This window comes from Chionomys nivalis, chromosome 1, assembly GCF_950005125.1.
Source record: "Chionomys nivalis chromosome 1, mChiNiv1.1, whole genome shotgun sequence".
Lineage (NCBI taxonomy): Eukaryota > Metazoa > Chordata > Mammalia > Rodentia > Cricetidae > Chionomys > Chionomys nivalis.
The window spans coordinates 54,731,908-54,757,880 of NC_080086.1; the positions used below are offsets into that span (position 1 = coordinate 54,731,908).

General features: G+C 40.0%; 1 protein-coding gene and 1 long non-coding RNA gene across 3 annotated transcripts in view; one reads left to right on the forward strand and one right to left on the reverse strand.

The window, feature by feature from the left end:
- Tafa1 (TAFA chemokine like family member 1) overlaps positions 1-11,819 on the reverse strand; it is a 519,205-nt gene extending 507,386 nt beyond the window's left edge. Inside the window, exons 1-2 of one of the 2 annotated variants that reach the window (XM_057793134.1) lie at positions 11,814-11,819; positions 9,010-9,130 (exon numbers count right to left, since the gene is read on the reverse strand). In XM_057793134.1, coding sequence (XP_057649117.1) covers positions 9,010-9,127 — 118 coding nt within the window. In that variant the 5' untranslated portion in view covers positions 9,128-9,130; positions 11,814-11,819. Of the gene's footprint in view, positions 1-9,009; positions 9,131-11,046; positions 11,474-11,813 lie in introns of those variants that run through there. The other variant, XM_057793125.1, reaches the window with a different exon arrangement.
- The window catches only part of LOC130889424 (uncharacterized), a 154,053-nt gene continuing 135,892 nt past the window's right edge, over positions 7,813-25,973 (forward strand). Inside the window, exons 1-2 of the long non-coding RNA XR_009058556.1 lie at positions 7,813-8,502; positions 19,980-20,038. This is a non-coding gene — a long non-coding RNA (uncharacterized LOC130889424). The remainder of the gene's footprint in view (positions 8,503-19,979; positions 20,039-25,973) is intronic.

The window sequence follows — 25,973 nt, forward strand, 5'->3', positions numbered from 1 at the left end:
TCTTAGTCAAGATTTGTTGTGCTTTTCTGATATTTACAAGGTAAGGAAAGTACAAATAAACGTTAAGATTGAGGATCACTTTCAAATGCCAGGTAATCGCACACTGGGCTGGACTCAGAGGCAGCTCAGAACAAGTTTATTCCTCAAGATGTGTGTCTATTCTTTAGTTATCTCAGATGTTAGCATCCCCTCATGTTCTCCCCCATCTATTTCAACCATTTCAGTTACCACGGGAGATGTTTTTCTCACCTATGAATTGTCCATAACGTTTAATTAGTTTCAGCCAATGACTCTTTCAAAGAGGAAATTTTGCAATGAATCTTTCTACACGGAATTGATAAAATTAACAAACCAGTTCTTGGGGCAGTTTAAAGATTCATTATCTTACAATATACATCACTATTTATGAAACATACATATTGCCTTCTTGGCATGTGAACAGTGTTCATTCATTCCTTCCAACCATGACCCCTGGAGCCTTCATAATTGACAGCTTAGAAGAAAGGCTACAAGCTCAGCCTCTGACTCCTACTCTATGGTCATCTCTCCTTGTTGTATTTGATCATTTCTTAAAAAGCTAATGTGGTCTTTTCCCACCATTATGTGACTGTTAGAAGATAAAAAGATCTTGCTTAGATAAAGCCTAATTGACTAGAAAATATTTATTGAACCAGTATTTAATTTTTCTTCTGTAGGAAGCTTGGCTAGTGACTCCGAGGATGCATGGTTAATTACTAGAGCATGATAATTCTTTCCTTTAATTTAGGTGCTTTGGAATCTAGGAGCTAGAATTCTGAAAAGTGTGTATCTGCAAAATTGAGAAACATGGTATTACCTCTGGATACATATATTCAGATGGCTTTGATTTAGAATTGAGTGACATTCTCAAAGAGAATGTCAGGAAGCAGTAAAGGTAAACATTGGTGATGTCAGGAGAACAGTGACCATACAAGAGGGTCTTCTGTCCTTTAAGACCCAGAGTGAGACTTGGTTTGATGTCTTCCCTACATGAAGGAAGTCTTTAATCAACAGACATACCCCTCGGTATTTAATCCAACTTTCTGAGAGGAAAACTTCATGATAACACCATTTCTGCTTTCATTCTGGAGTGTGATATTACATAATGTCAAGAAGGAGAAAGAAAGAGTGCGCTAAGAGAGTTCCCTGTGTGCTTTAAGGATGTTATCTTTGGGGGATTCAATTAGTTTATACAACTTGTTAACAAAATAATTCATCTTTTCTTTACCCCAAGAAGGGGGGAAATTGCCTGTCTGCTGTTCTCTTTGCTACAAAGCTGAGGTGGTTTTTTTCTCTCTCAAAATGAAAAAATTGACACAGTGAAAGGCCTTTTTCTGCCTGTTAAGGGGAGTTTTTTCTTTGGTCCCCCAAGCTCATCCCTATGAGACTTTTGCAAATCGAAAAGAGAAAAAGGAAGCCTAGATTGAAAATGAAAATCTCAGGCATTTAACATGTGGCTATATTTATAAGTATAATTTCTATAAGCACATTTTAAAGCAGTAGTTCTTCAGATTATTTTGCTTAGTAAAGTGGTTGTCAAATATCAAATAGTTAAATATCTATATAAAGACATACATACCTATAAACATGTATATTATACTAATTATTTGCTATTTATATTAATATCCATTTGAATAGTGTCCATATTCTAATCACACATACAAACAACGTAAATCCTTGTGCCTACACACCCAAACACACACACACACACACACACACAAATCATAACAACTAACAAAGATGTTGCAATTCTACCAAAATCTTCATCAATTTTTTTGCTGAAAAATTTAGCAAATTATAAGAGAATAATTTATCTTCTGAGCATCTAATACATGTCAAGAGCCTCAGTCATACTGAGATATAAGGGATGAATATAATTTCAAAATTCTCTTCTCCCACATCTCTCAAGGCATGTGATGTGAGCATACACTGTTGATGCAGGCCAAATAAAAAAAACAATGTTTGTAAAAAATAATTGTTTTTTATCTGCAACTGTTTCCAGAATTTTCATCACTTACACTATATGTCTCGTAGTGGAAAATATATCACGTAGCAATTGTTTGCCCAACATTCAAATACACTTTCCCAACAAATATCTTTATGAAGTATAATTTGGGTGATACTGGTTTACATTTTCTATTATTAGAAGGCTTTAGGAAAGAGGATTCATTCTAATTTCTTACCATATTCTTTTATTTTTGTTTATTTAGAAGTATCATTTATTTTATTTCTATTTTTGTTTTGTTTTGTTTTTTTCGAGACAGGATTTCTCTATAGTTTTCTGAGCCTGTCCTGGAATTAGCTCTTGTAGACCAGGTTGGCCTCGAATTCACAGAGTTCTGAATCAAATCCTTAAAACTCTATAGCTAAATTGACACTTTTGTTAAAAAGCCATACATGCTCATCCAAAACGAATTAAGCATACAGACAAAACAATAAGCGAAAATTCTAAGCCACAATTGGCACTCTTCAGCTCTCGGCAACTGTGGTTACCTGCACAAAGTCTACATAAAATCAGACCTATTAATATTATGAAAAAGATTGTGAGGGATACAGGAGGCCTTACCCCTTCCTGAAAATCTATAGTCAGTTACAAGCTTCTAGAGGAAAGAGAAACACTTTCTTCAGTGTTATAGTCGCTGGTAAGTTGTTTATGCTCAGGTAAATACCACCCCCATTCCTGTAAGCATCCTTATTAAACTCATTAGTTCACACATCCATAGGAAATGTCCTAATAGGTCTTCAGAGAATGCTCAGTAGTTAAGAGAATGCACTGCTCTTGCAAGAGCAGCAGAGTTTGTTTCCCAGCACCCACAATGAGCAGCTCACAAACACCTATAACTCCAGCTCCAGGACATTCAACAGCTCTGGCCTCCTCAGGCACTGACTCTTACGTGCACACACCCACCCACAGATACACAATACACACAACTGGAAAAACCTAAGTCTTAAAAAAAAAAAAAAAAGACATGAAAGTAGAAGGGGAATCAATTGATAAGATAAAGATAAAGGAGAGTTCATGGGCAATGGATCAGAATAGAGTGTTGGATATAAACAAAATCATTATATACAGACATGGAAATGTATGGCAAAATCCACTAGTATTCATAACTAATATTAATATAAGCAATTAAAAAATTAAACTCTCTTAAATCATTTAAGAATTTTCTTCAGATTTCACTAGTACTGCATGATGTTTGTACTCTTTGGACATTTTGATATTTTTTGCATTTCTTTGAATTGTTTTGAAATAGCATTTTGCTCCTTGTTTTCTTCATTCATCAATATCTTAGGGATTTTCCCACATGAGCACACATAAACCTAACTCATCCTTTGTAATGGCCCACACTGAATCCCAATGGGTAGATGTGTGCCATAATTTATTTTATCAATCCCATTTCGATGGAGTTGAAACTCTGTTGTTGCTATTATAACCATTGCTGCAATAACTATACCTCAACATAAATCTTTTCACACATGTCCAGAATTTTTCATGGAGGTAAGCATCTAGAAGTGGAAGCATGTGTCAAATTCACACGTTTCACATTTCAAGAGATTCCACATTTTAAGAGATATAATGCTGTGGGAAAATGGTTCATCAGCTTTGGAGTACTCAAATTAAAATGGTCTGCCATGTTTTAAGTTTCATGTTTCAAGTTGGAAGTTCATATCATCATCCACAATGACGCTTAAGAAAGTAATGATTGGTAACTAATGCTCATTTATGCTATTCCTAAATACTTTAGTTTGCAGTGTAGTGTAACATCTATTATCCTTAACTATTAATTGCATAGTCTCGTGCACAAATAATGGCATTTTCACCGTTCTACTCCAAGTTCAGGGCAGTGGCAAGAAATATGTACTTATATCTCTACTCCTCCCTGGTATTTGGGGGTTTTATTTGATGTCCATAGCCGTGCTCTGCCTCTTGGAGGAGGTCAATATCATCCATCAGATGATCAATGCATTATCACTAGCACCAGCTTACACCAAATAACTGCCTGTCTGCTCCAATCCTAATGCCAATCCACTATACTTAGCAGCTTCGAGCTAGTAGGCATTCCTGAAAGGAAAATGTGCAGCCACAGTTGTACCCATGAGTTTTTACACACTAAACCCACAACACAACCCTTTTTGAAAAAGCACCTTGGCATCTGAAACATATGTGCCAGGCAGTTTTCTAAAATGTAGTTTTGAATGGTAGGGTAATATATATATGTAAGGTTCGTACAAATTTTTAATGGTTTACCCCAAATCATGATGTTAAAATGGATGCTGATGTTCACTATATAATAAAGTCATAAATGAGTCATAAATGAACTCCTAACATACACAGTCTGCTTAATACAGCCTTAAATCTTGTCAAGTATGAATTACATAGATGTTCTCTGCAGAGCAAGCTTTTATATATCATTCCAATGTCAGTGAAATCACGTTGACTGAAGAACAAATGATTCATTGTTTACTAATAACTTGTGTCTCATGTAATCCACAGATACATAATTTTATTTTACTAAAGAATCCCAGGGACCTTTTATCTTTCTAAAGAATTTTGAGAAGACTCTTATTTTATTGTTTCAAAGACACACACACACACACACACACACACACACTTCCACCCACATATTCCAAATAAAGGAAGCATTAAAATTGTCATCATAATTCATATATCTGTATCAGGGGTAAACATAATCTTAAACTGGAAGGCTACATTTGGCAGACCATTTATGCTTTTTCTCCAGCATACACACTGTTGAGTGTGAAGAACTTAGGCTATCTTAATTACTGGAAACCAAAGAGATGCTACATATGAGTTTTCATTGTGGAGTCTGGGTTTTTGTTTTGTTTTTAAATTAACTGTCCTTCCAAAGGCTTCATATTAGGAGGGGGCACAAATATTTTCCAAGTTGTCATAGTAACTTCGTACATCATTCCCCAAATAAAAATTATTTCAATATTTCAATTACTGAAATTATGAATCTGTTAATTTACAGCACATTTTATTCACTTATGTAATTTTAAATTTCAGTTTCATTTGATTGACTGTTTTAATCTTCCTTAACTAGTGAGTAAGTGAAAATAAATGGTGCAATCTTCATACTATAAATATGAAAAATAGGAAGTACTTAGGGGCTGCAGGCGAATACATTAAAATCAGTCCGTTTTCTAGTTAACATATTCTTATTCTGTTTGTGCACAAACCCACTCTATTGAGGAGGCAGATCACAAATGCATGGCCTTACGAAAACGCTATCCCAATTTCATGTTATGACAGCAGAAATTGGCCCAAATCTCTAACCATTTCCCCTAAAGGGCCCTGGCTGGCTGGTGCCATCCAGGTGTGGCACAATCTCAACAAGGGGAGCTGCTGTCAAATTCCTCTCATCTGTCAGTGTAGTGGATTATTTCTTGAGAGACTGAAATTGCCTGCTTGCAATAGGAACACCATCAATCTTGCTGTGGAGGGGATGGGGAAGCTGCCTGTGAGGGACTGGCCTGAGGGGGAGTGGATGCCATTCCTAAGCGGGTGAGGGTGACTGTAGAGCCCCCCCACATACATACATACATAAATACATACATACATAAATACATACATACACACGCCTAGTGAAAGGTTTGTCATTTTGCACATTCCCACATGCTTGGCATGCATGCCAAGTATGCTGCTCTGCTCTGCCTTGTGAAGGGGGTGATTTTTCAAGCTTAGGCAAATGTAGCAAGGCTGGGGTCCACTGCTGTCTCATTTTTTCTCATCATGTCACCTATTTTCACTGATTTGAGAGAATGAAATTATGCTATCCCTTTTTTGCTCGTTTATCCAAACATTTATTTGGTTACTTGTGCATTGAGGGGCAGATTGTCACAGATAACTGGCCCTGGGTTGGTTTGTTTGTTTGTTTTGTCTTCACACATTTCATTAGTGTCCCTGAAGATTTAAGACCCACAAAGGAAAAATGCCACAACACTTATCTGAGAGGGAGAAAAAAAAAGAAGCACATTTTTGCTCTTAAAATCAGAACAACAACAACAAAAAAAACCACACACACATTAAAGAGTGACTGAAATAATTTGGAAGACCACTATGAGCAAGATCTATTGCTTTAATCTCTGCAGCTATTGTAGCGATCCTAAGAAAGTTAAACAGGCACATTACACAGACCCATCGGACTTCCAAATCAACAGTATTTTAATCCCTCTGCATTTGGAAGAAGCGTTTATAGTTCCTCCTTTTCTACAATAAGACTGGGATAGGGCTCAGAGAGTGAGCCCATGGGGCCGAGTTGCTGGGAACAAAGTTCCCGGAGATATTTAAGGTATAGTTTCAACACAGATTGACTGATAGTGAGCAAACTCCGTGGTAGATGAGGTTGAACACCAGCAGTGAGTTGAATTTCAGCCAGAATCAAGTTTTAAAATATGGTATTTTTTTAATAAGACCTATGATGATACACAGTTGATACACATAATAGCCCCAGTTCCCAGAAGTGAACAGACATGCTCTACATGAGAGTTCACTACAAACTGTATGAGCTTCTTTTTATTTAATGACTGCACACACAGCATAAAGTAAGAGAGATGGCAATTACCGGCAGGTCCTAGCCATGTATCACTTGGGTTAGAAAACAACAAAGACAACAGACTTTGTCCTGACCAATGGATCTCTTAGCATTGCAAACAGGAGAATTTGACTCACTCAACACCCTTGACTTGTAGGTGGCTGCAGTCCCTTAAACAGGACGCAACTGTACTTGATATTTATAGGAAATTCACAATATAGCCAGCTCTTGCCACTTCTTAGGAAGTCATTCCCTCCCATCCCCTCCCCCCCAGTCCCTCCCCCATCCCCTGATGGGGAAATTCGTTCAGATTTGGAAAGTCACTTATCCAAGTTCATGTCAGGAAAGTTAAGTGACAGAGACTTGCCCCACCACTGGTCCCTGTCCCCCACCACCTACCACCTCCTTCAGCCACCTCCAAGAACTGGCTTACAGTTTAAAGGGGTGTGTGCACTGATCTGACCTTAAAGTTTTCATAGATTATATCCAATGCTCCTAAAAGGTACCTGGTATAGACAATTTGTGTACTAGGGGACATTTCCCCCTCTTGTGGTAAAATCACATGGCCATAACCTCCATCGGCAACCATTCTTTGGGTGGCTTCAGACTATCACCCAGTACCTCCAAACTCCCACATATATTCTCTAAACAAAAGGGATAAACTATATCCACTTACAAAGTGGTTAAACTAACAGTTTGAATTAACCCTGAACATATTCTCTGGCACTTTCGGGATGGATGGTTCTTTTATCTCATTGTTGAGCATTACAGAGAAACCGCATTTACCAGTTATTTGTACGACTGTGTAACAAGCCGAGGACTTTTCTTGCCAGAACAGATTGGCGATTAAGTGATTGGAGGTAGCTCAGGGATCCCCAAATCCACGATTATACTTCCTCCATGTTGGCACTGAGGCTTCTGGCAGGAACCTGGCACTTCCTGTGCCAGGGTCTGCACACAGGACACAGTAAACACAGGCAAGAAGCACCAGAGGCAGCAGCCAGCAGCTTGGTTTCCATGCCCACCCGCAGGGGCACCAGCGCCCCCTCGCTCCCTCCCTGACCTGGCTTATGGAAGGAAGGAAGGCGGCTGGGACCCGGGACAGCTGGCCTCCTCCGCCCCCAGCCCTCCTCTGCAGCTGAGGGCTGCAGACCCAGCAGGCGTGCGCTGGCATGCACCCTCCCGGCTCTATCTAGTCTGCCCCAGCCTGGAAGCTGAACCCCGGGAGACAGCAAAAGGCACCGGGAGAGGAGCTGGAGGAGGCCAAAATAAGAATGCAGGATCACAGTCAAGGCTGCTGCGGAGCCAGGAAAGACAGCGATGCAGACTCCGGACTAGGACCTGCTGCACTCAGAAGCCTGTGGATGGCAGGAGGCCAGGGAAGGATACAAGCAGGTCCGGGAGGGAGGGCGGCTGCGCTCCAGAAATGAGGAGCGGGAACTTGGGACAGCAACTGGTACCTGGACAGTGAACTTGACCATTCCAGGGGGCTCCCAACGACGGTGAAGGTAGGGGGTGTGGCCGAAAGGACACAAAGGCTAAACACAGCTACAGGGGTGGGGGATAAGGGTGGTGGTGACAAGGATCGAAGGACACCTTTCTGCAACCAACTAGGGACTGTAAAGACAATTGAACTGAGGGTGATTTTGTATGAGAAAGCTAAAGCAGCAAAGAAAGGAAAATCAGGATTGAAGAGCTGAGAGAGAGAGAAGAGTTAGAAGCCAAAGAAAGCAAACTGCACCCGGAACTAAAGGAAAAAGGAAAGCAATAAAGGAAATTTTCAAAACACATGGCAGAGCGAACTTGTTCCTGAAACTACCAACAGAGGGAGGAAAAAGGGGTGGGGGCGCCGAGCATGCTGGAGGAACCAAGAGAGAAGGAAGGAAAGGAGAGAAGACTGGATGCAAATTAAACCAGACACGGCATAGTAAGTCACTGTTTCATTTTCTTTTTCATTGACAACTTCTAAAGTTAGTCTGGTCATTAACACATCCCTGGAGTCCTTTGCCCCAGACAAAAATGACAGCATCTACACTAGGTATAAACTCAACCCAAGAAATACATGCCTTCTCTCTGAATCCCCCCCCCCCCCCGTCTTCAAAGTTACTCCACCGTTTGTAGAATATTTTGCTAACAAGGTGTGTGGAAGACGCTAGTGGGAGTGCAGGAGAGGGGGGTCGACTCCTTTAAAGAAACCCACCTTTTCTGAAAAATTAACAGAAATACTTCCAAGACATTTTTGGTGTACTCTCCATCCCCCAGAGCATCCAGCCTACAACATGTCTTAGAATTCAAAGGCAAACTGCCCACACTATAGCAATTTCTGTCACTTGCTTTCCACCATCTGTTGAAGAGTCCACGATGAGCCTGGAGGAGCCTGCTCTGGAGCAAGCCCCCTCCGAGACCGCCCCCCCCATACACACACACACACTACCTGGTCTGTGCAGGTGATGCTGCTGGAAGGTGTGCTGGAGGGTTCCATGGCAGAGCAGCATGGCACAAGCACTTATCCACAAGTACAGGACCCAGGACATCGCAGAGACCATTGCCATTCTCTAGAGAGGACATGAGACGAGAACAGGTTACCCCTGACTTGCAGCCCCCAGAGGAGTACGTCCCACTCAAGAGGGAAGGGAGATATCAGGCGTAATGTTCTTTGGCTCCTTGGCAGCCTAGAAGGAATGCTCCAGCAGAGGTCATGCCAGGGATTGGATTGAAGACCCTTTCCAGAAGCTCATAAATATGTCCCTTAACATCTGGAAAGTAAAAGGCCAAATGATTGCCCAAAAGGCAAAATTAAGGTTTTTGACTATCAATCAGGCAGATGAAAACATTGCATGCCTATGAAAACACCCAGTTTTACACAAGGAGCTGCAAACTACTTTCCCCAGACATTCGGAAGCTGCAGACTTGCTCATTCTAACTTCATTGCAAGTCTGACATAAGCCTGGAAGAAAAAGAGTGGGCTCTTTTTTTTCCTTTAATTCTACAGTCATGAATTTTTAATCGCAATGCTGTCCTCTCAACTAAGCAATCATTTCTCAGAGGCATGTTGTAATCTCCCGATAGAACTCAGCTTTCTGACTGGACTTGGAATCAGAGGAGCCGTGTTTTCAGCCAGAATGAGTTTCGGATGCAAGGTCTATGCATCTATCCTACAGCAGGCCCATAATTTACAGTATTGTTTTGCCTCCTAAGATCCCATTGTGGCATTTGCTGGAGCATTGATGAATATGCATATACAGGTGGTATGTGTATTTATGGGTGAGCATATACCTTTTCTCAGGCGCTGAAACTTTGAGAGTCTTATCTGCACCGATGAGCGTCTCAGGAGCTACAGAAGCTCAACGGCGCTACATATTGTCCAATTTCCCAAACAACACCTTATGCTGCATTTCATATTGCCAAATTAATCAAACTTGAAGCATCTTCCTTAGTCAGCCTGTGATAGGAGGCATCTCCTATACAAGAATTCAGTTAACAACATGCCTTTCTCTTAGGAAGCTCAAAGAGTGCTATGCAGGCAAGGCTGTGATTTCCTCTTTCAAATGACACCCTTCAAGAAATTCTGCTATATATTGAAACCCTGCTGTGACCTCCCAGGATGCCTTCCTTATCTGTGAAAATTGGTACTCTTTCTAAACCAGTGATGTTCAGCAAAAATAAACATTAAATATATGTATGTGCATAATTCTTGGTAATTCACAGGTTTCAGAGAGGCAGAGTGTTTGAGAAGGGCTTTAAGGATAACAATAGATAAACGTGAGGATTGTAATTAAGTGTGAAGTGGGGAAGCATTCTTTTCAACCCCATGGAGCAATCAATGCCCCAGGCAGTGACTCAGATGGACCTCTCACTTTCTAATTAGTTTCCAGTTTAGTGGCTAAGTGTTTACTTTTGTATACAGCATGCTCTGCTATACTAGCAGGATAACATAGATTCATTCTCATCAGCCCAGATAAATAGCATCCCTCCTTCTGTGTATCCCCAAATGAATGCATTTTTAGAGTCTTTCGGAATAGCCTGAAAATTACAGGAAGACAAAACAGAGGTGACCCGGCATGCATTTGCTGTGTTGTCAATTGCTGTTAAAATGCACTGGAAATTTAACTCAGGAAAAATCCAGCGATCATCAGAACTTAATAGTCCTTCAGAGCTCTGCCGTCCCTTGCTCATTTTTAACCCAGATAGACCTCAGCATGCAGGAAGATGCTCGGATTTGACAATCGCGGCACTTCCCTTTTTCTTTCTTTTTCCCCTGTTAACTTTCTTTAATTCTCAGCATTACTTCCCAGGCTCCTCAATATCTCTCTGTTCCTGCTCGCTCACTCACTCACTCTCCGAGAGAGCTCTGCTCCGCTCAGTGGCAGTAAGTGTTTTCCCCCAAATAATGCATCTAGCCTTACGTACTTCTCTAAATATGTTTCAAATCTGCTTTCTGGATCTTAAATCTTCGCAGAGGCTTTCTTACCTGGAAAATCCAGCCAAGAGCAGGGCACTCTCCTAGTGTTCATTGGAAAGAGCTAACACTTTTTAAAATCCATCTGTGCCACAATTCTGCGATATTCAAAGACAGCACTTCCCAGCAGTTCTTTATCAAGAATTAAAGAGAGAGAAAAAAAAAAAAGGCTTTCCTCTTCCGATCCTATTTCCACAGCTAAGAGGACGTTGGGTTCATTCGCTGTATTGTCAGAGAAGGAGCCAGGGTTTGAGGGGTGGAAACCTTGTCATTTTCACCTTTAAATCTTCTCCTGGCGTCACCTCTGTCTGACGAGACCTTTGAAGTGATGGTGAGCTAATGTAGTTTCCTGATGAGAAGCAGTTTATAGCCACTGACAGACCATCCCCACTGGGGCACATTCAGGACAGAGTTAGGCAGCGAAATGTAAGAGCAGGGCTGCTGTCCCTCCTGTGAGGAGCTGAGGAGCGGGAGTCTGTTTCAATACACCCCTCCTCTCTAAAGTCTCACATGTCTTAAAGTGACATTACCCTCTATTATAGATGAGGTAAATTTTAATAACTGCCCTTAACTCTCCCACGACCCAAGCAGTGCTTTAACACACTGTTACCTGACGGTCTGCGGCGGAGGTTTTTGTCTTAGACCATTCTCATGCCAGTAGACTGAGAAGGGAAAGAAAAATGAAAAAGAAGGAAGCATCATGCAAAATATTGATAGTGTTAATGACTGTTAAGACTTGAAACAGTAAACAGAAAAGCGAGACACAAACCAGGTCTTACCTCTGAATGTTCTTTTTGCCAGCAAGTTAACCAAATACACTGCTAGGCTTATCCTGCTTCTATTTTTTTCTGTCAGTTGTTTTGTCAGCTAAATCTTGGAATACAGTTTATCTGGAATATAACTGATGTTTGTGTTCCTAAGCCAAATAAAAATCTTTGGAGTTATTTAACATGTTTAATAAGTAGAAATATATCATTGTTGACACCAAAGGCTGAGTTATGATGAAGAAATATGCTCAGGGTTCTTTGTCAAAGTATTTTTGCTTCCTTTCAATAGCGTGCTGAGATGGAAAGGGGAAACACGCAGAAGTTCACTAGCATTTCGAGTACTCTGGTGTGAACCCCGGCTTCCCTGGAAATATACTATGATTGTACTTAAACTTCAGAGGCGCATGGGAGGTGACCTACTTTTCTTTTCTAGGCTGCGCCAGCGATAAGTCTCTGAAATACTCATTCAGTTGCTTTATGAGTCACTGACACCACACCTACTATGTGCCAGGTGCTTGCGATAAAGCAAAAAGCAAGACTGGTGTGATCCATGGTCAAAGGTCACCACCCCAAGTCCTCTACGTTATTTTCAGAGCAGAGATAGTTCTCACACTTTTCTTGCCTTGAAAACTTCAAAGTTTCTGAGAATGCCTTTGCCTTTTGTGAACATTATAAAGAAGACTCAAGGCTGGGGTGCATCTTTAAGAAAAATCTTCTTTCCTGGGCTCTACAAAGTGAAAGAGTGAGACCCTCTTGGGTTTCACCAGTCTTTCTCACTGGTCTTACAGTGATCATTACACACATAAACACACACACACAGAGAGAGAGACAGAGAGAGACAGAGACAGAGAATGAGACAGAGACTGAGAGAGAGAGAGAAAGAAAGAGAGAGAGAGAGAGAGAGAGAGAGAGAGACTTCTCTTTCCACAAACCAAATTTCAAAATAACAATCAAAAATGTTAGGAATGATGAATTTAGAGTTTGGGTTCATGTGTCTTATTTCTGAGGCTCATTACTGCAGTCTTAATTAATGGGTATCTATAGACATTTGCATTCATGCTGTGGAATCAAGACAGAAATAGAAACAGCCACAGAAGCAGGGGCCAGAGTTCATCAGGCCTTCCCCGTGTGCTCGCACTACTCTGAACTCTGTCTTGTAAGGCATAATCTAAAGTGTTTTACTAACCCAGTAGGACAGGCATTGCCATTATCTCCAGCTCACAGATGAGGGACGTGGAGGGAAACTAAGAGAGCAGAAAGAATTTTTTCGAGGTAACAGAAGCACAGAGTGGTAGAGTGGATTCCCAACTCAAACGCTCTGCACGGGAGCCCATCTCCACTAGAGGAATTTGGGAAAAGGTACTTTTAAAATCTGCCTTATATTTTTACATTTGACAGAAAGGTAGTTTCAAAACTTATTAGTCATTAATTCTAGAGACGTGTATTATTCTAGTTGTTTGAAACATTCAGGTGTTCAAGACAGTCTTTGCCCCATGATTTTAGACAATGGTTTGCAAATGAATCTAAATTAAAAATAAATTCCCATATACTAATAAATGCTGCCATTTTGAAATGTACAAAGGATCAATGTAGTTGCTAAACTATAATTCAATGCACTTTAATACAGTTGAAGCATGAACTCAGGGGTCATGCTTAAGACACTGTAGACAAAGTGTGGGATATATAAAGAGGTAAACAGTTTGCTGTAACATTATATATATATGTATGTATGTATATATATATATATATATATATATATATATATATGAAGAGTGAAACGGATGAGTGAAGTAAGAACGGCAGCACCACTCCATTTTATTTCTTCCCAACAGATACCTTAGAAACAATTACACTGCAGTCAGTGTTCTTTTCTTCCATAACATAAACATCAGCAAATACTGAGGATGTGCGTCTGCACATGTGAGTCTGTGTTGTAGGTGGATGTAGTGCCTGTGTGTGCACATAGGCCGGAGGATGTAAACTGTTTGGCCCTGTCATTCTGCACTTTATTCCCTGGAGAGGGCTTCTCATCGAACCTGGAGCTAGACTGGTGGCCAACAAGCTCTGACAATCCCCTTCTCTCTGCCCCCGGAATCACTGGGGTTACAGGAATAGATGGCTTTTCATACAGGTGATGGGAATTTGAACACAAGTTCTCATCCTTGCTCAGTGAGAGTTTTTACTCACTAAGCCACCTCCCCTGTGTTAACACTGAGGTTTATTTCAACTTAAACCAAAGGGACTCTCGTGCCTTTCAGGGGAGCTGTGACTTGAAATCTTCTGACCAAGGTAGTGTGGAGAGCAGGTAACCTTTGGGTTTGTTAGGGTTTAAAGCTTTGGTCAATGATGACAGGTGTGATTATATTGGGATTGAAGTTTTAGCATTTGGAGAAATATCATCCAAATCTCTCTTTGTCTCTGGAACAGGGACAAGCTGTACTGTCAGCCTAGATCAGATCACCAAGGGACCACAATGAAGAGGCCCTGCCTCCCCCTCCACAACCCAGATGGCTACACACAGTGATTAGGAAGTAGTTGTCAAAGCAACTGAGACTTGTAACTTTATTATAGCTTAAAATTGACAATTTTTATTGATAAAGACTTAAACCTGTATTAGTCATTTTCTAATTAAATTGTCTTGTTCCATGTCCTATCCTAAACTATCTCCAAGGAAACAGCCGTGCACCTATTCAAACTCCTGTCTTCAGGGAGACCACTGTGATAAGAATCTATTGGCTGTTTTTCATCAAAACACTGATAATCACAAAGCATGGAATATTGGGGTGAGAGGCTCTGGGGTATCCAAATGAAGAATGATGGATAAGTTTGTTGGGGGAGGATGTTTGTTCGTTCCCAGCTGTTCAGACCCAAAATAATCACTCAGAAACTATATTATTTGCAATACTGTTTGGCCAATAGCTTAATCATATTGTTATCTAGCTCTTATATCTTGAACTAACCCATCTTCATTAATTTGTATATTACCACGAGGTCATGGCCTACCGGCAAAGTTTCAACAGGCTCCAACAGAGGTATCTATGTCCTGTGGCAGCTTTATGGATTTTTCCTGACTCTGCCTACTCTCTCTATAATATATATTTTTTAGCCTGGCTTTACTCTGTCAAGCCATTGTCCAAAAGCAGCTATTTTATTAACCAATGGATAAAACATATTCACAGCATACAGAGGGGAGTCCCACATCATAAGTTGATCTCATATGTGGCTGATGATGATGGACCATTGTCATGCCAGGAAAATGTTTGAAAGAAAGGAGACTAAAAAGGACTATAGACTTATTATTTTTAACTTTCAGTTTCATTAATTCAAAATAGTCTAAGTATCATTGGGTTCAAATTATGTTCTGGGTCAAATTCCTAAAGACAGACATTTCAAATACAGTAATACATATACATACATACATACATATATGTACTTTAAAAGTGTCCTATACACTAGAATTTCTCCCATGGGAAAACCCACATATTCAGAAAGAAGGCCCTGCAGAGATGTTGGAGGTAAAAAAATGATTACTTAATACTAAAATACTTAAATAGCCCCAAACTTTCAGCAAACTGCCCTGCACAAGGAAAAGTGGATAAGCAGAGGGTAGAGGAGGAGGGGACTAGGCTGTAACATGATGGGAACCTGGGAGGAAGAAACATTAGTGGGAAAGAGCTGGAAGCTGAGGAAGAGAAGGAACCAAGTAAAGAGAAGCCACCCAGTCCAGTTGTCTTGACAAGTCATTTTATCTGAGTATCTGCATGTATATACAATTGGTGCCCACAGAGGCCACAAGAGGACATCAGATTCCAGGAACTAGAGTTACAGATAGTTATAAGCATCCAAGTGAACACTGGGAATCAAGTCCAGATCAGGTACTCTGCAAGAACAGCCAATGCTCTTAACGGTTAAGTCATTCAGTTGTCTTGGAAAAAAAAAAAAAAAAAACCTACATCTAAATTATAGTATAATGAATTTCTCCAGATGAAACTGTAGCTCTGAATGATGACAAATCTCTATACAAATGTTCCATACAGTAAGTGTGATTTAAAAACTAACCTGGGACCCCACACCCGATACTGGGTGGCCTTGCTCAGTCTTGACACATGGGAAGGTGCTTGGTCCTACTGCAACTGAATATGCCATGTTTTGTTGATGCTCATGGGAAACCTGCCCTTTCCTAAAGAGAAATGAAGAAGGAGTGGACTGTGGAGTGGGAACAGAAGGGGGCTGGGAAGGGGCTGGGAGGAGAGGATGGAGGGGGAACTGCGATCACAATGTAAAACAAATAAATAAATTTAAAAACAAAACAACAACAAAAACTAACCTGGGAAATCCATCCAAGGAACTAAGTCCAATGTAGAGAGAATAGGCAACAGAACTTATTTACTCAAAGATAGAATTCCCCATTTATCTCCTTCCACACTTTTATTTCTGATCCCTGGAAATGAAAGATGTTCTTATTTCAATTACTAATTCAGCTTATTTTAATTCACAAATGTACAGTAGAAAATATGAGGCATGTAAAATTTACATCTCCATGTTTCTAAAGTGAAAAACAATGAGAGGAATTTAAATAAATGACAGCCAGACTAAGAAGCCCACCAAGTTTTAGTTCAATGCAAAGTCACGTGGCTTAGACGTGTGTTAGACATTTCTTCAGATAACAAAGTTTGGCTGTGAGTTCAAGGCTTTGCTTTTTTTTTCTTATTCCATTTCAATTTGTTAATGAAAATGATGACACAGACAAAAGCATTACCAAGAAGCTTGGAATCCAAACAGTCAGTACCATTAAAGCCCATTTTCTCATTTTGTTCCTTTCTCTCTCTTTTTTTCCTTCTTTATTTATTCCTTTATTTCTCTCTTTTTTTCTTCCTGTCTTTTTTTTTTTTTTTTTACTTTGAGAAAGAGCTGTTATTGGGACTATCTACCAGATAGTCTACAATGTCCATTTTAAATGCCCCTAAAGGCCTACATATTTGAATGCTTGGTCTCCAGTAGATAGTCTTGCTAGCAAAAGTTGTAAGAACCTTTAGGAGGCATACCCTTGATGGGGAGAGTTGGGGAGTGCCTTGAAGCTTTACATCCTGGTCCTATTTTCTGTTTACTCTCTGCTTCCTGAATATAAATGTAATGTAACCAGACAATTCCTGTCTCTGCTGCTATGTGTTTCCACAGGAGACTCTATCCATCAACAACTGTCAGTCAGAATAAACCCTTTCTCCTTTGTGCTGCCTGAGTTGGGTTTTTTTATCTTTTTTTCTCTGTGTCTCTCTATCTCTGTCTCTGTCTCTCTCTCTTGGAGGGGAATAGGGTCTCACTAGATAGCCTAGAACTCACTATGTAGACTAGGCTAGCCCTGAACTCACAGAGATCCACCAGCCTCTGACTCTCTGTCTTCCAAGTTCTGGGATTAAAGTCATGCACCACCACACCTGATTCTTTTTATCCCAGCAACAGGAAAATCAGCAAAGACAGTAGCTTCTCTATTTTATACTGTGTTATATGAAATATAATGGAATGAGAAAAGTATTATGAACAGAAATCAGGTAAAAACAAAGCTAGAATACGTGAGCTGATGATGCTGGTCAGATGCTCATGTGTCAGTGCATACATATAGTGGGAAAAGAAGGAAGGTGGATACTAGTCTGGGCCCTTTACACATTATCTCATTTAATACATAATTGCTAATAGATGAATTTTTTTGTTAAAGACACCTAAATTCAAAGAAACTGGATAATTAAAATAATGTCACATCTCTTTCCAGCAAGATTGGAGAACTATAATTCAGATTCCTCTATGATTTCTACAACTCAGGTGCTAGGCAACCAAATTCTAGGCAAACAGCATTAGTAAGAAACAATAAACTTTAACTCATAATTATAACACCATAGGCCTATTCATAAAAGTAAAAGAAGCCAGATATGAGAGAAGAATATGACATGCAAGACATACAGCCATTCAAAGACAGAACTATTTTAATGCTAAGTAAATGCTTCAGTAATCACAACGAAGAAGGAAACAATTATTCTCTTAAAATCTAGAACAGAATGAGATTTAAACACACATGAGTGCGTGCGCACGAGCACATACAAACTCACAAAGCAAAAGTAAAATAAAACAAATGAAAATGGTAATAACAAAGAAATCTACTGCTGCTTAGGAATTTGAGTAATGGGGTGAAGAAATGGCAAGGCAGTTAAGAATGCTGGCTGCTCTTGCAGAAAACCCAGGGTTGGTTCTGAGCAGCCATGTGATGGCTCACAACCATCTGTAACTCCAGTTTCAGGGAATACAACTACCTCTTCTTGGCCCTCAGGCACCAAGCATGCACATGGTTCACATACTTATAGGCAGGCAAAATAATCATACACCTGAAATAATAAAATTTAAAAACTAGACAGCTGAGACTGGGCACATTCAGGATGAACAGCTTATGCTAGAGAGGATGCAGAGTAAGGGGAACACTCCTCCATTGCTGGTGGGAATGTGAACTTGTACAATCACTCTGGAAATCAATATGGTGGTTTCTCAGAAAATTGGGAATTAACCTACCTCAAGCAATACTACTCTTGGGCATATACCCAAAGGATGCCCAATCATACTACAAGGACATTTGTTCAACTATGTTCATAGTAGCATTATTTGTAATAGCCATAACATAGAAACAACCTAGATGCCCCTCAACCAAAAGAAAATGTGGTACATTTACACAATGGGCCACTCAGTGGTAAGAAACAATGACATCTTGAAATTTGCATGCGAATGGATGGAACTAGAAAAAAACATCCTGAGTGAGGTAACCCAGACCCAGAAAGATGAGCATGGTATGTAATCACTTATAAGTGGATACTAGCTGTAAAGCAAAGGATAATGAGCCCAGAGAAGGTATGTAACAAAGAGAACTCTAAAAGAAACACATATAGATTCCCCTGAGAAGAGGAAATAGATAAGATCTCTGGAGAAAATTGGGAGCATGGGGGTGAGGGAGAATGAAGGGAGGAAGGAGAGGAAGAGGGGAGAAGAGGGGAGGGGAAGAGAACTTGAGGGATTGGGATAGTCAAGATAGAGGAACAGCAGAGGTGGAGAGCAAGGAAAGAGATATTTTGATTGAGGGAACCATATGGGGCTGTCAAGAAGCCTGGCACTAGAGAAATTCCCAGAAATCCTCAAGGATGACCCCAGCTAAGACCCTAAGCAATAGTGCAGAAGGTGCCCAATCTGGCCTTGCCCTGTAGTCAGATTAGTGATTATCTTAAATGTCATCATAGAACCTTCATTCTTCAACTGAGAGCCACAGAGACAGAGAGCCACAGCAGAGCACTGGGCTGAGCTCCCAAAATCCAGTGGAAGAGTGGAAGAATATGAGCAAAGAAGTTTAGACCATGATGGGTACACCCACTGAAACAGCTTACCTGAACTAATAGGAGCTCACCAACTCTGGTTGGACAAGGAAGGAACCAGCATAGGTCCAAACTAGTCCCTCTGAATGTGGCTGACAGTTGAAATGCTGAGGCAGACTGAGGGGTCACTGGCAATGGTACCAGGATTTATTCCTACTGCTTGTACTGGCTTTTTGGAACCCATTCTCTTTGAATGGATACCTTTCTCAGCCTAGATATAGTAGGGAGGGCCTTGGTTCTTCCTCAAAGCAATGTGCCTTACCCTTTCTGAAAAGTTGATGGGGGTGGGGAGGGAAGTGGAGGGAATGGGAAGAGAGGAGGGAGTGGGAACTGGGATTGGTATGTAAAATGAATAAAGATAGTTTTTTTTTAAAAAAAAGAATAAAAATAAAAAAGATAGATATAAAATTAAAAAACAAACTAAACAGTCAGTAATACTGATAATATTAGTGAGGATAAATTACTTGTTATAAAATAATAATGATAGTCTGCTATTCAGATGTGAATACATCAGACAAAATTCTAGTAAGAAAATTTGTGAGAAAAAATGTAAGAAAAAGAAGATGGAGGCAAGATTGCTCTGAGGCCTGATGAAAAGGTAACCTTGATGTAGGAGTCTCATTTTTCAGCTCCAGTAGCCCATCCTGGCAATTACTTTATCAAGTAGAACCAACCGCTTACAGCTTATGGTCTCTGTCTTGTAGTCAGAAGAGAAAGAAAAAATGGGGTCATTTCCTTTGTTCTTCAACTCCTGATTTCTTTATTGTCTTTCTAGGACACAGATAAATCTGGCATCACAACAGCTGCCCATTCTTCTCGCTATGCAAAGTACTGGTAAGGCAGAGACTGGAGGGGGGCTGTCTTCATTACAAAGGTGTGAACATGAACTATAAAGCACATAAGGGTTGTAACAGTCATTACTTTGGTAAACCAAAAACAATCACATGGCATTTTGCTTTGTGAAAATCTCAGATCCAGGTCTGGTGCCATGGCTCAGAAGGGAAAGTGCTGTGTGCCATGCAAGCCTGAGCATTTGAGCTGGAACCCCCACAGTTCACACAAATGCCAAGTGAACAAAGCGGATTCCTGTAATTCCAGAACTCGGAATGTAGAGAAGGGGAATCACTAGAACAAGCTAACTGGTCACACCATCTGAATGGCAAACTGCATTTTTTTGAGAAAGCCTGCCTCAGTGTGTAAGGTGGAAAGTAATCAAGAAATATACCCAACATTTGCCTCAAATCTTCATATGCACATGGGCCCATGTGTGCAAGAACTTGCACATGCAACTCCACACATGTGAACGTGTAAATGTATGTCTATCATTTGCAGACATGTGCAAAAGAAGCATTAGTGTTACTTTAAAAATATCACTCATATTCCCAGTTGATTTGAAACCAGACCCCTCTCAGGCCCACAAGATTAAATCAATTACTCATTCTTTCATTGATTTCATTTCAATGAAATGGCTCTGTTATATCCCTTTCAATGATTTTCTACATTCAGTTGCTTCTTTCTTTGAACTCTGCTACTCAGCTATGCCTCAGTCATCCACTACTTCCTCCTTTCTTCAAACACCATCATCCAAGGTACATGTATCATCTTTATCCAAAGCAAAGGAGTAACTTCCAACTGAATACACTTACCTGAGAGTGTACATCTTCCATCCATTTCTCCCTCATTGTGTATGTAACTGAAATGTGTTTAATACCTATGGTGATTGTGTTACTCTTGCTAGTTTGAAAAATTTCAAAGATTCCCACTGAATTTAAAATAATATCAAATTTTATGGTCATGATTGACAAGGATCTGCCTAAGCTGGACCCTCTAGATTGCAACACTCACCTGTTAGAAACACGCTGTGATGACAGAATCTGGAATCATCAAGGAGACCTGCATCTCAGAGCACCTTTGAGGGATTACCCAATTAGGTTAAGTGGGGTTAGAAACACATTCTACACATAAGCAGCACAGTTATGGACTGGGGCCCTGGACGTCGTAAAAATGAGGACTCAAGCTGAGTGCCGTCACTCAATATTTTCTACTTCTATAGATGCGATGTGACTAGCTGTCGCCAGCTCTTGCTGCTACGATGGGCTGTACCCTTGAACTGTGAGCCAAAACAAGCTACTCTTTAAGATGCCTTTGGCAGTTATTTTGTCCCAACAACAACAACAACAAAAAAGTGACTAATACACTTGTCTGCTCTTGCTCCTGCTGACACTTTTCCTTAGGAATTTGAATGAGACAGGGAAACCATTCTTCAGAAACCTTCCCTTCTGCTCAGACAAGATCAGGTGGTTATTATATCATGTGTTCATGAAATCTTTGGGGTGTCACCTCTACAGCCTTAACTACCATTTCTGAATTTATCGGTTTAATATCTGCTTTATCTCCTTACTGAGATGAACAGAACAAGCATTTGTTTTGCTGCTGCCTCCTCAGAATCTAATATACTGCCTAGGATGTAGTAAACACTGAAGTGTTTGAATGAATAAATGAATAATAATGAATAAATTAAGGACCAAATACTAGTTCACCATCTAGAATGCATTTACAGTAAACTATTTTTAATAGGACTATATTGATTATGTCATTCTTTCCTCTCACCTCCGTTGGACTCTTTGGTGAGCAGTGTATTCATTTATAAAGTAGTGACACAATCAGGATGAGTGCTGTGCCCTTTGTTTGTCTTCTGTTTTGATGCTAAGTAAAGGAAATTGGCCCATACATTGTTTATACCTGTGGTGATTTGAATGAGAATGATCTCTGTAGGCTCTTCTCCTTGAGTACTTGGTCTCTGATTGGTGGAATTGTCTAGTAAGGATTAAGAGGTGTGGCCTTATTGTAGGACTTTGTTACTGGGGGCAGGCTTTGAGGTTTCAAAAGGCACTTGCCATTCTCTTGGTCTCTCTGTCTGTCTGTCTATCTGTCTGTCTGACTCTTTCTCTCTGTGCCTCCTACATGTAGATTAAAATGTAAGTTCTCAACTGCTCCTGCAGCCATGTCTTTGTTCTACCATCATGAATTCTAATTCTCTGAAAATGTAAGCCCAATTAAGCACTTTCTTTTATAAGTTGCCTTGGACATGAGTTTTGCCACAGCAATAGAAAAATAAGTAATACAAATCCCTGCAACTAAATTTAGGTTATTTTTGCTGGAAGAAAATTGTTCTCAATTTGCAGCCTTTGATCTCAGAATTCGATATCCAAATATGGTCCAATGCCACATTACACAGAAGCCCTGAAGAATGGAAAAATCTACATGTAAAAACAAAGAATACTTTTAAAATATTAAAAGAAATTAAACCTAGAAAGGATTTCAACAGTCTCCTACTTTAGTGTCTCTCTTCTGGCAGAGATAAGAGAATATAAGAAAAAGAAGAGGGAATGCTCAGGAGAAGACAGAGGTTATCTGAAGCAACATGGTGGTGTGAGAACACAGGTTTCCTGGGCTGAGGAAATTACTCAAACAGTAAAGTGCTTGTTATGTGTCTTAGTTATGATTCTATTGCTGTGAAGAGACACCACGACTATAGCAACTCTTCAAAGGAAAGCATTTGATTGGGGTGGCTTGCATACAGTTTCAGTGGTTAAGTCCATTATCATCATGGCGGGAGCATGGTGGCATGCAGACAAAAGTGGTGCTGGCAACATCTTCACCAGAAGGCAACAAGAGCTTGAGCAAAGCTTGAGCAAGAGAGACTTCAAAGCCTATCCCCCACAATGACACACTTCCTCCAACAAGGCCACACCTACTTCAAAAGAGCCACACCTCTTAATAGTGCTACTCCCTTTGGGGGGCATTTTTTTATAGCCACCAGACTATAGAACTATGGTTACCTGAGTGCAATCTCTCAGAATCCATGAAAGCTGGAAATGGAGGCATGCACACGCACTCTCAGTGCTACAGGGGTAACATTAGAGAGACCCTTAGCAGACCAACCTAGCCTGCTTGGTAAGTTTCATGCAAATGAGAGACCTTATTGAAAGAGAGAGATGGACAGGTGGATAACACTTCAGAAATGATATCTGAGGTTCTCCTGTGTCACACACACACACCAAGTTTCCCACTCTAACATGCCTTCTCCTCTTCTCTTTCTCTTTTTCCCCTACTCCCTGTCTCTCATCCTCTCTCCCTTCTTCACTGTGCCCTACACACAAGTACTTACACACGGCCATACAGGAGCATCTCCTTCAACACTGGAAATGCTTTCCTTGTACACTGGCTAAGAACGTAACCCACTATCCAACTAGTTGTTAAGTATTTGAAGTGTGGCTAGGACAGCTGTGGAAGCCAATTTTAAATTCTACTTAACTTTCACTGTATTTGAATCTAGAGAGCCACATTCAGCTAGTGACTACTGTCTTAGAAAGCATAGCTCTGGCATTCAGTATCAAGGTCAAAGAAAACAAACCTATGCCACTGGATAGCTGGCAGGAAGTTCGAAAAAGGATAGTAGCTGCTATGGCTTAAATGTCCTCACCAAATTTCATCTTGAAATCAAGTTCCCACTTGGATGTCTTGATAGGTGGACCACATGGAAGTTTCAAAAGATTCTGCCCCCATGAGTGGATTAATCCATCCATGGACCAATAAATGAATGAGTTAGCTCATTATCTGGAAATTAGGTTGTTACAAAAGCTAGGTCTAACTCTTGTAAGTATCCCTTTCATGATATAATAGTCTCTGATAGGTCAGAGTTTTGCAGATTCACCACTCACAAGAAGACCTTCAGGCTGTCACCAGATATGGTGCCTTGACCTTGGACCAAGCAGCCTCCAAGACTGCATGCTAATTAAACCTTTACTCTTTATAAATTACCCACTCTACTGTGTTCAGTTATAGGAGCAGCAAGCAGACAAAGACATCAATCTTCCAAAGATGCTAATGACACAAAAGAAGGATGTAGGTTGTAAATGATGGTTGCTATTTGCAGAAAAAAAAACACACTAAAACCATTTCAAACAAGAAAATAATAAAGATATATAGTTTCTTAGTGTTTGGCAGCCCACAAGTGAACTCAACTCCAGGCGAATTTGCTTCTGCAATTCCACTGTGCCATTGAAGATCTAACTGTCTCATTTCCAATTATCTCTCTGCCTTTCAGGATATCTGTTCCAAAGCAATCTCTTTATCATGATGCATCAGAATTGCTAACAGGTGTCTGAGCTCTGTGCTTCCTCATCCATGACATAAGTTTTGAGCAAGACAAACCATGGCAGCTACTCTCAGGTAATTCAAGATCTCCTAGTTTGTTGCCAATTATTGATGGCACAGGTTGTGTTTTCCTTGACCTTGCTGATGGATGGTAGAGCTGTGCTTTTCAATAGAGCCAGGGTACTTAAATCTATACAGGTAATGGCAAGAAAAAGGATTATGTTGAGCTAAGTCACATAAACAAGGATTTCTCCTTTTTAACTTCTACAGAAAAGCACTTCATGTCTCCAGAGGTTAGTTTGAAATCCTTGTGTCTTTTTGGACTGCTATCTGGAGCAAGAAGAAAGATCACAGTGCTGGGCTTAGAACTGTGTAACGACCCATCCTTCACCCATAAGCTAAGGGAGGTATACTATACAGAAGAAGGTGACACACAAGAAAACCTTAGAATAATAAGAAAACAAGGGAAACAAATATCAAAGAGATAATCCCTTTATGATTGAAGTTGTAACGTTTTCTATACTTTCAAATATTTATCATTTTCCTACTTATAAAAAAAATACATACTCAGGTTTTTCTTTCTTTAGTATCTCTCTAGTTAGAATTATACTTTTTAGTTTTATTGTGACACTTTCATACATATATATGACAAATCTCCCCCAACTGCTCTCCCCCGTACAGTCTTTCCCCCACTTGCTGGTACCATTCCTGCCCCTAAATAGACTCTCCTTCTGTGTTCATGTCACACATATGCATCACTTTAGAAAGGTAGAAGACTCAAGATCTAAATCGAGAATTTGAAATCATCTCTGAGGCACCACAGCAAGGTTAGCAGCATTCTCATATAAATGTGCACATCCCTAAACCTTTTTAAAGCATATCTATAGGATTTCTTACTTTTCTAAATAATAAACTTTTAACATTAACTATATTGAGCCAGGTATAGTGACACATTCCTATAATTCCAGCACTTAGATGCCAATGCAGGAAGATGCTATCAGTCAAGTGGTCAACCTCTACTAAGGAGTGAGTACCAAGTATGCCAGGGGTACACAGTGAGATCCTTTCTTGATAAGACTAAAAACATTTCAAAAAAGTTTTGTTAGATTTTTTTTCTTGTGATATCACATTTTCCAAATCAGTAATTCTTCCTTCAATGGTGTCTTAACCAATAACAAACAACTTTTCTTTTCCTAAATAGTTCCTATCCATTGGTTATTTCTAACACGGTTGCTCTTACTTTTAATGAGACAGAGCCAACAAGAAAAATGGTTCTCTATGGGATCCTATATGATACTAGTTGTTAACTTCAGCAAAAGTTCCCTAGAATTTCCCTTCTAGGGAAGAAAACCTATTGACATTTCTTTTCTCTCTATGTTCCTATCAAATTTATTTTAAAATATATTTTTTCTGGGTTTTCTTTCAATATCAGCTATTCTTTTTTTTTTTAATCTGATTTCAGTTTTAATTCTGGGAACTATGCAATTTCTAGTAATAGGACATACTTTTTTTAAATGTGTATTTTAAAACCAAGGTCTCAGACCTGCTAGACAAACAGCCCTCTGCTGAACCTCACAACCAGCCCCTTCCTTGTGTCTTCTTCCTTTTA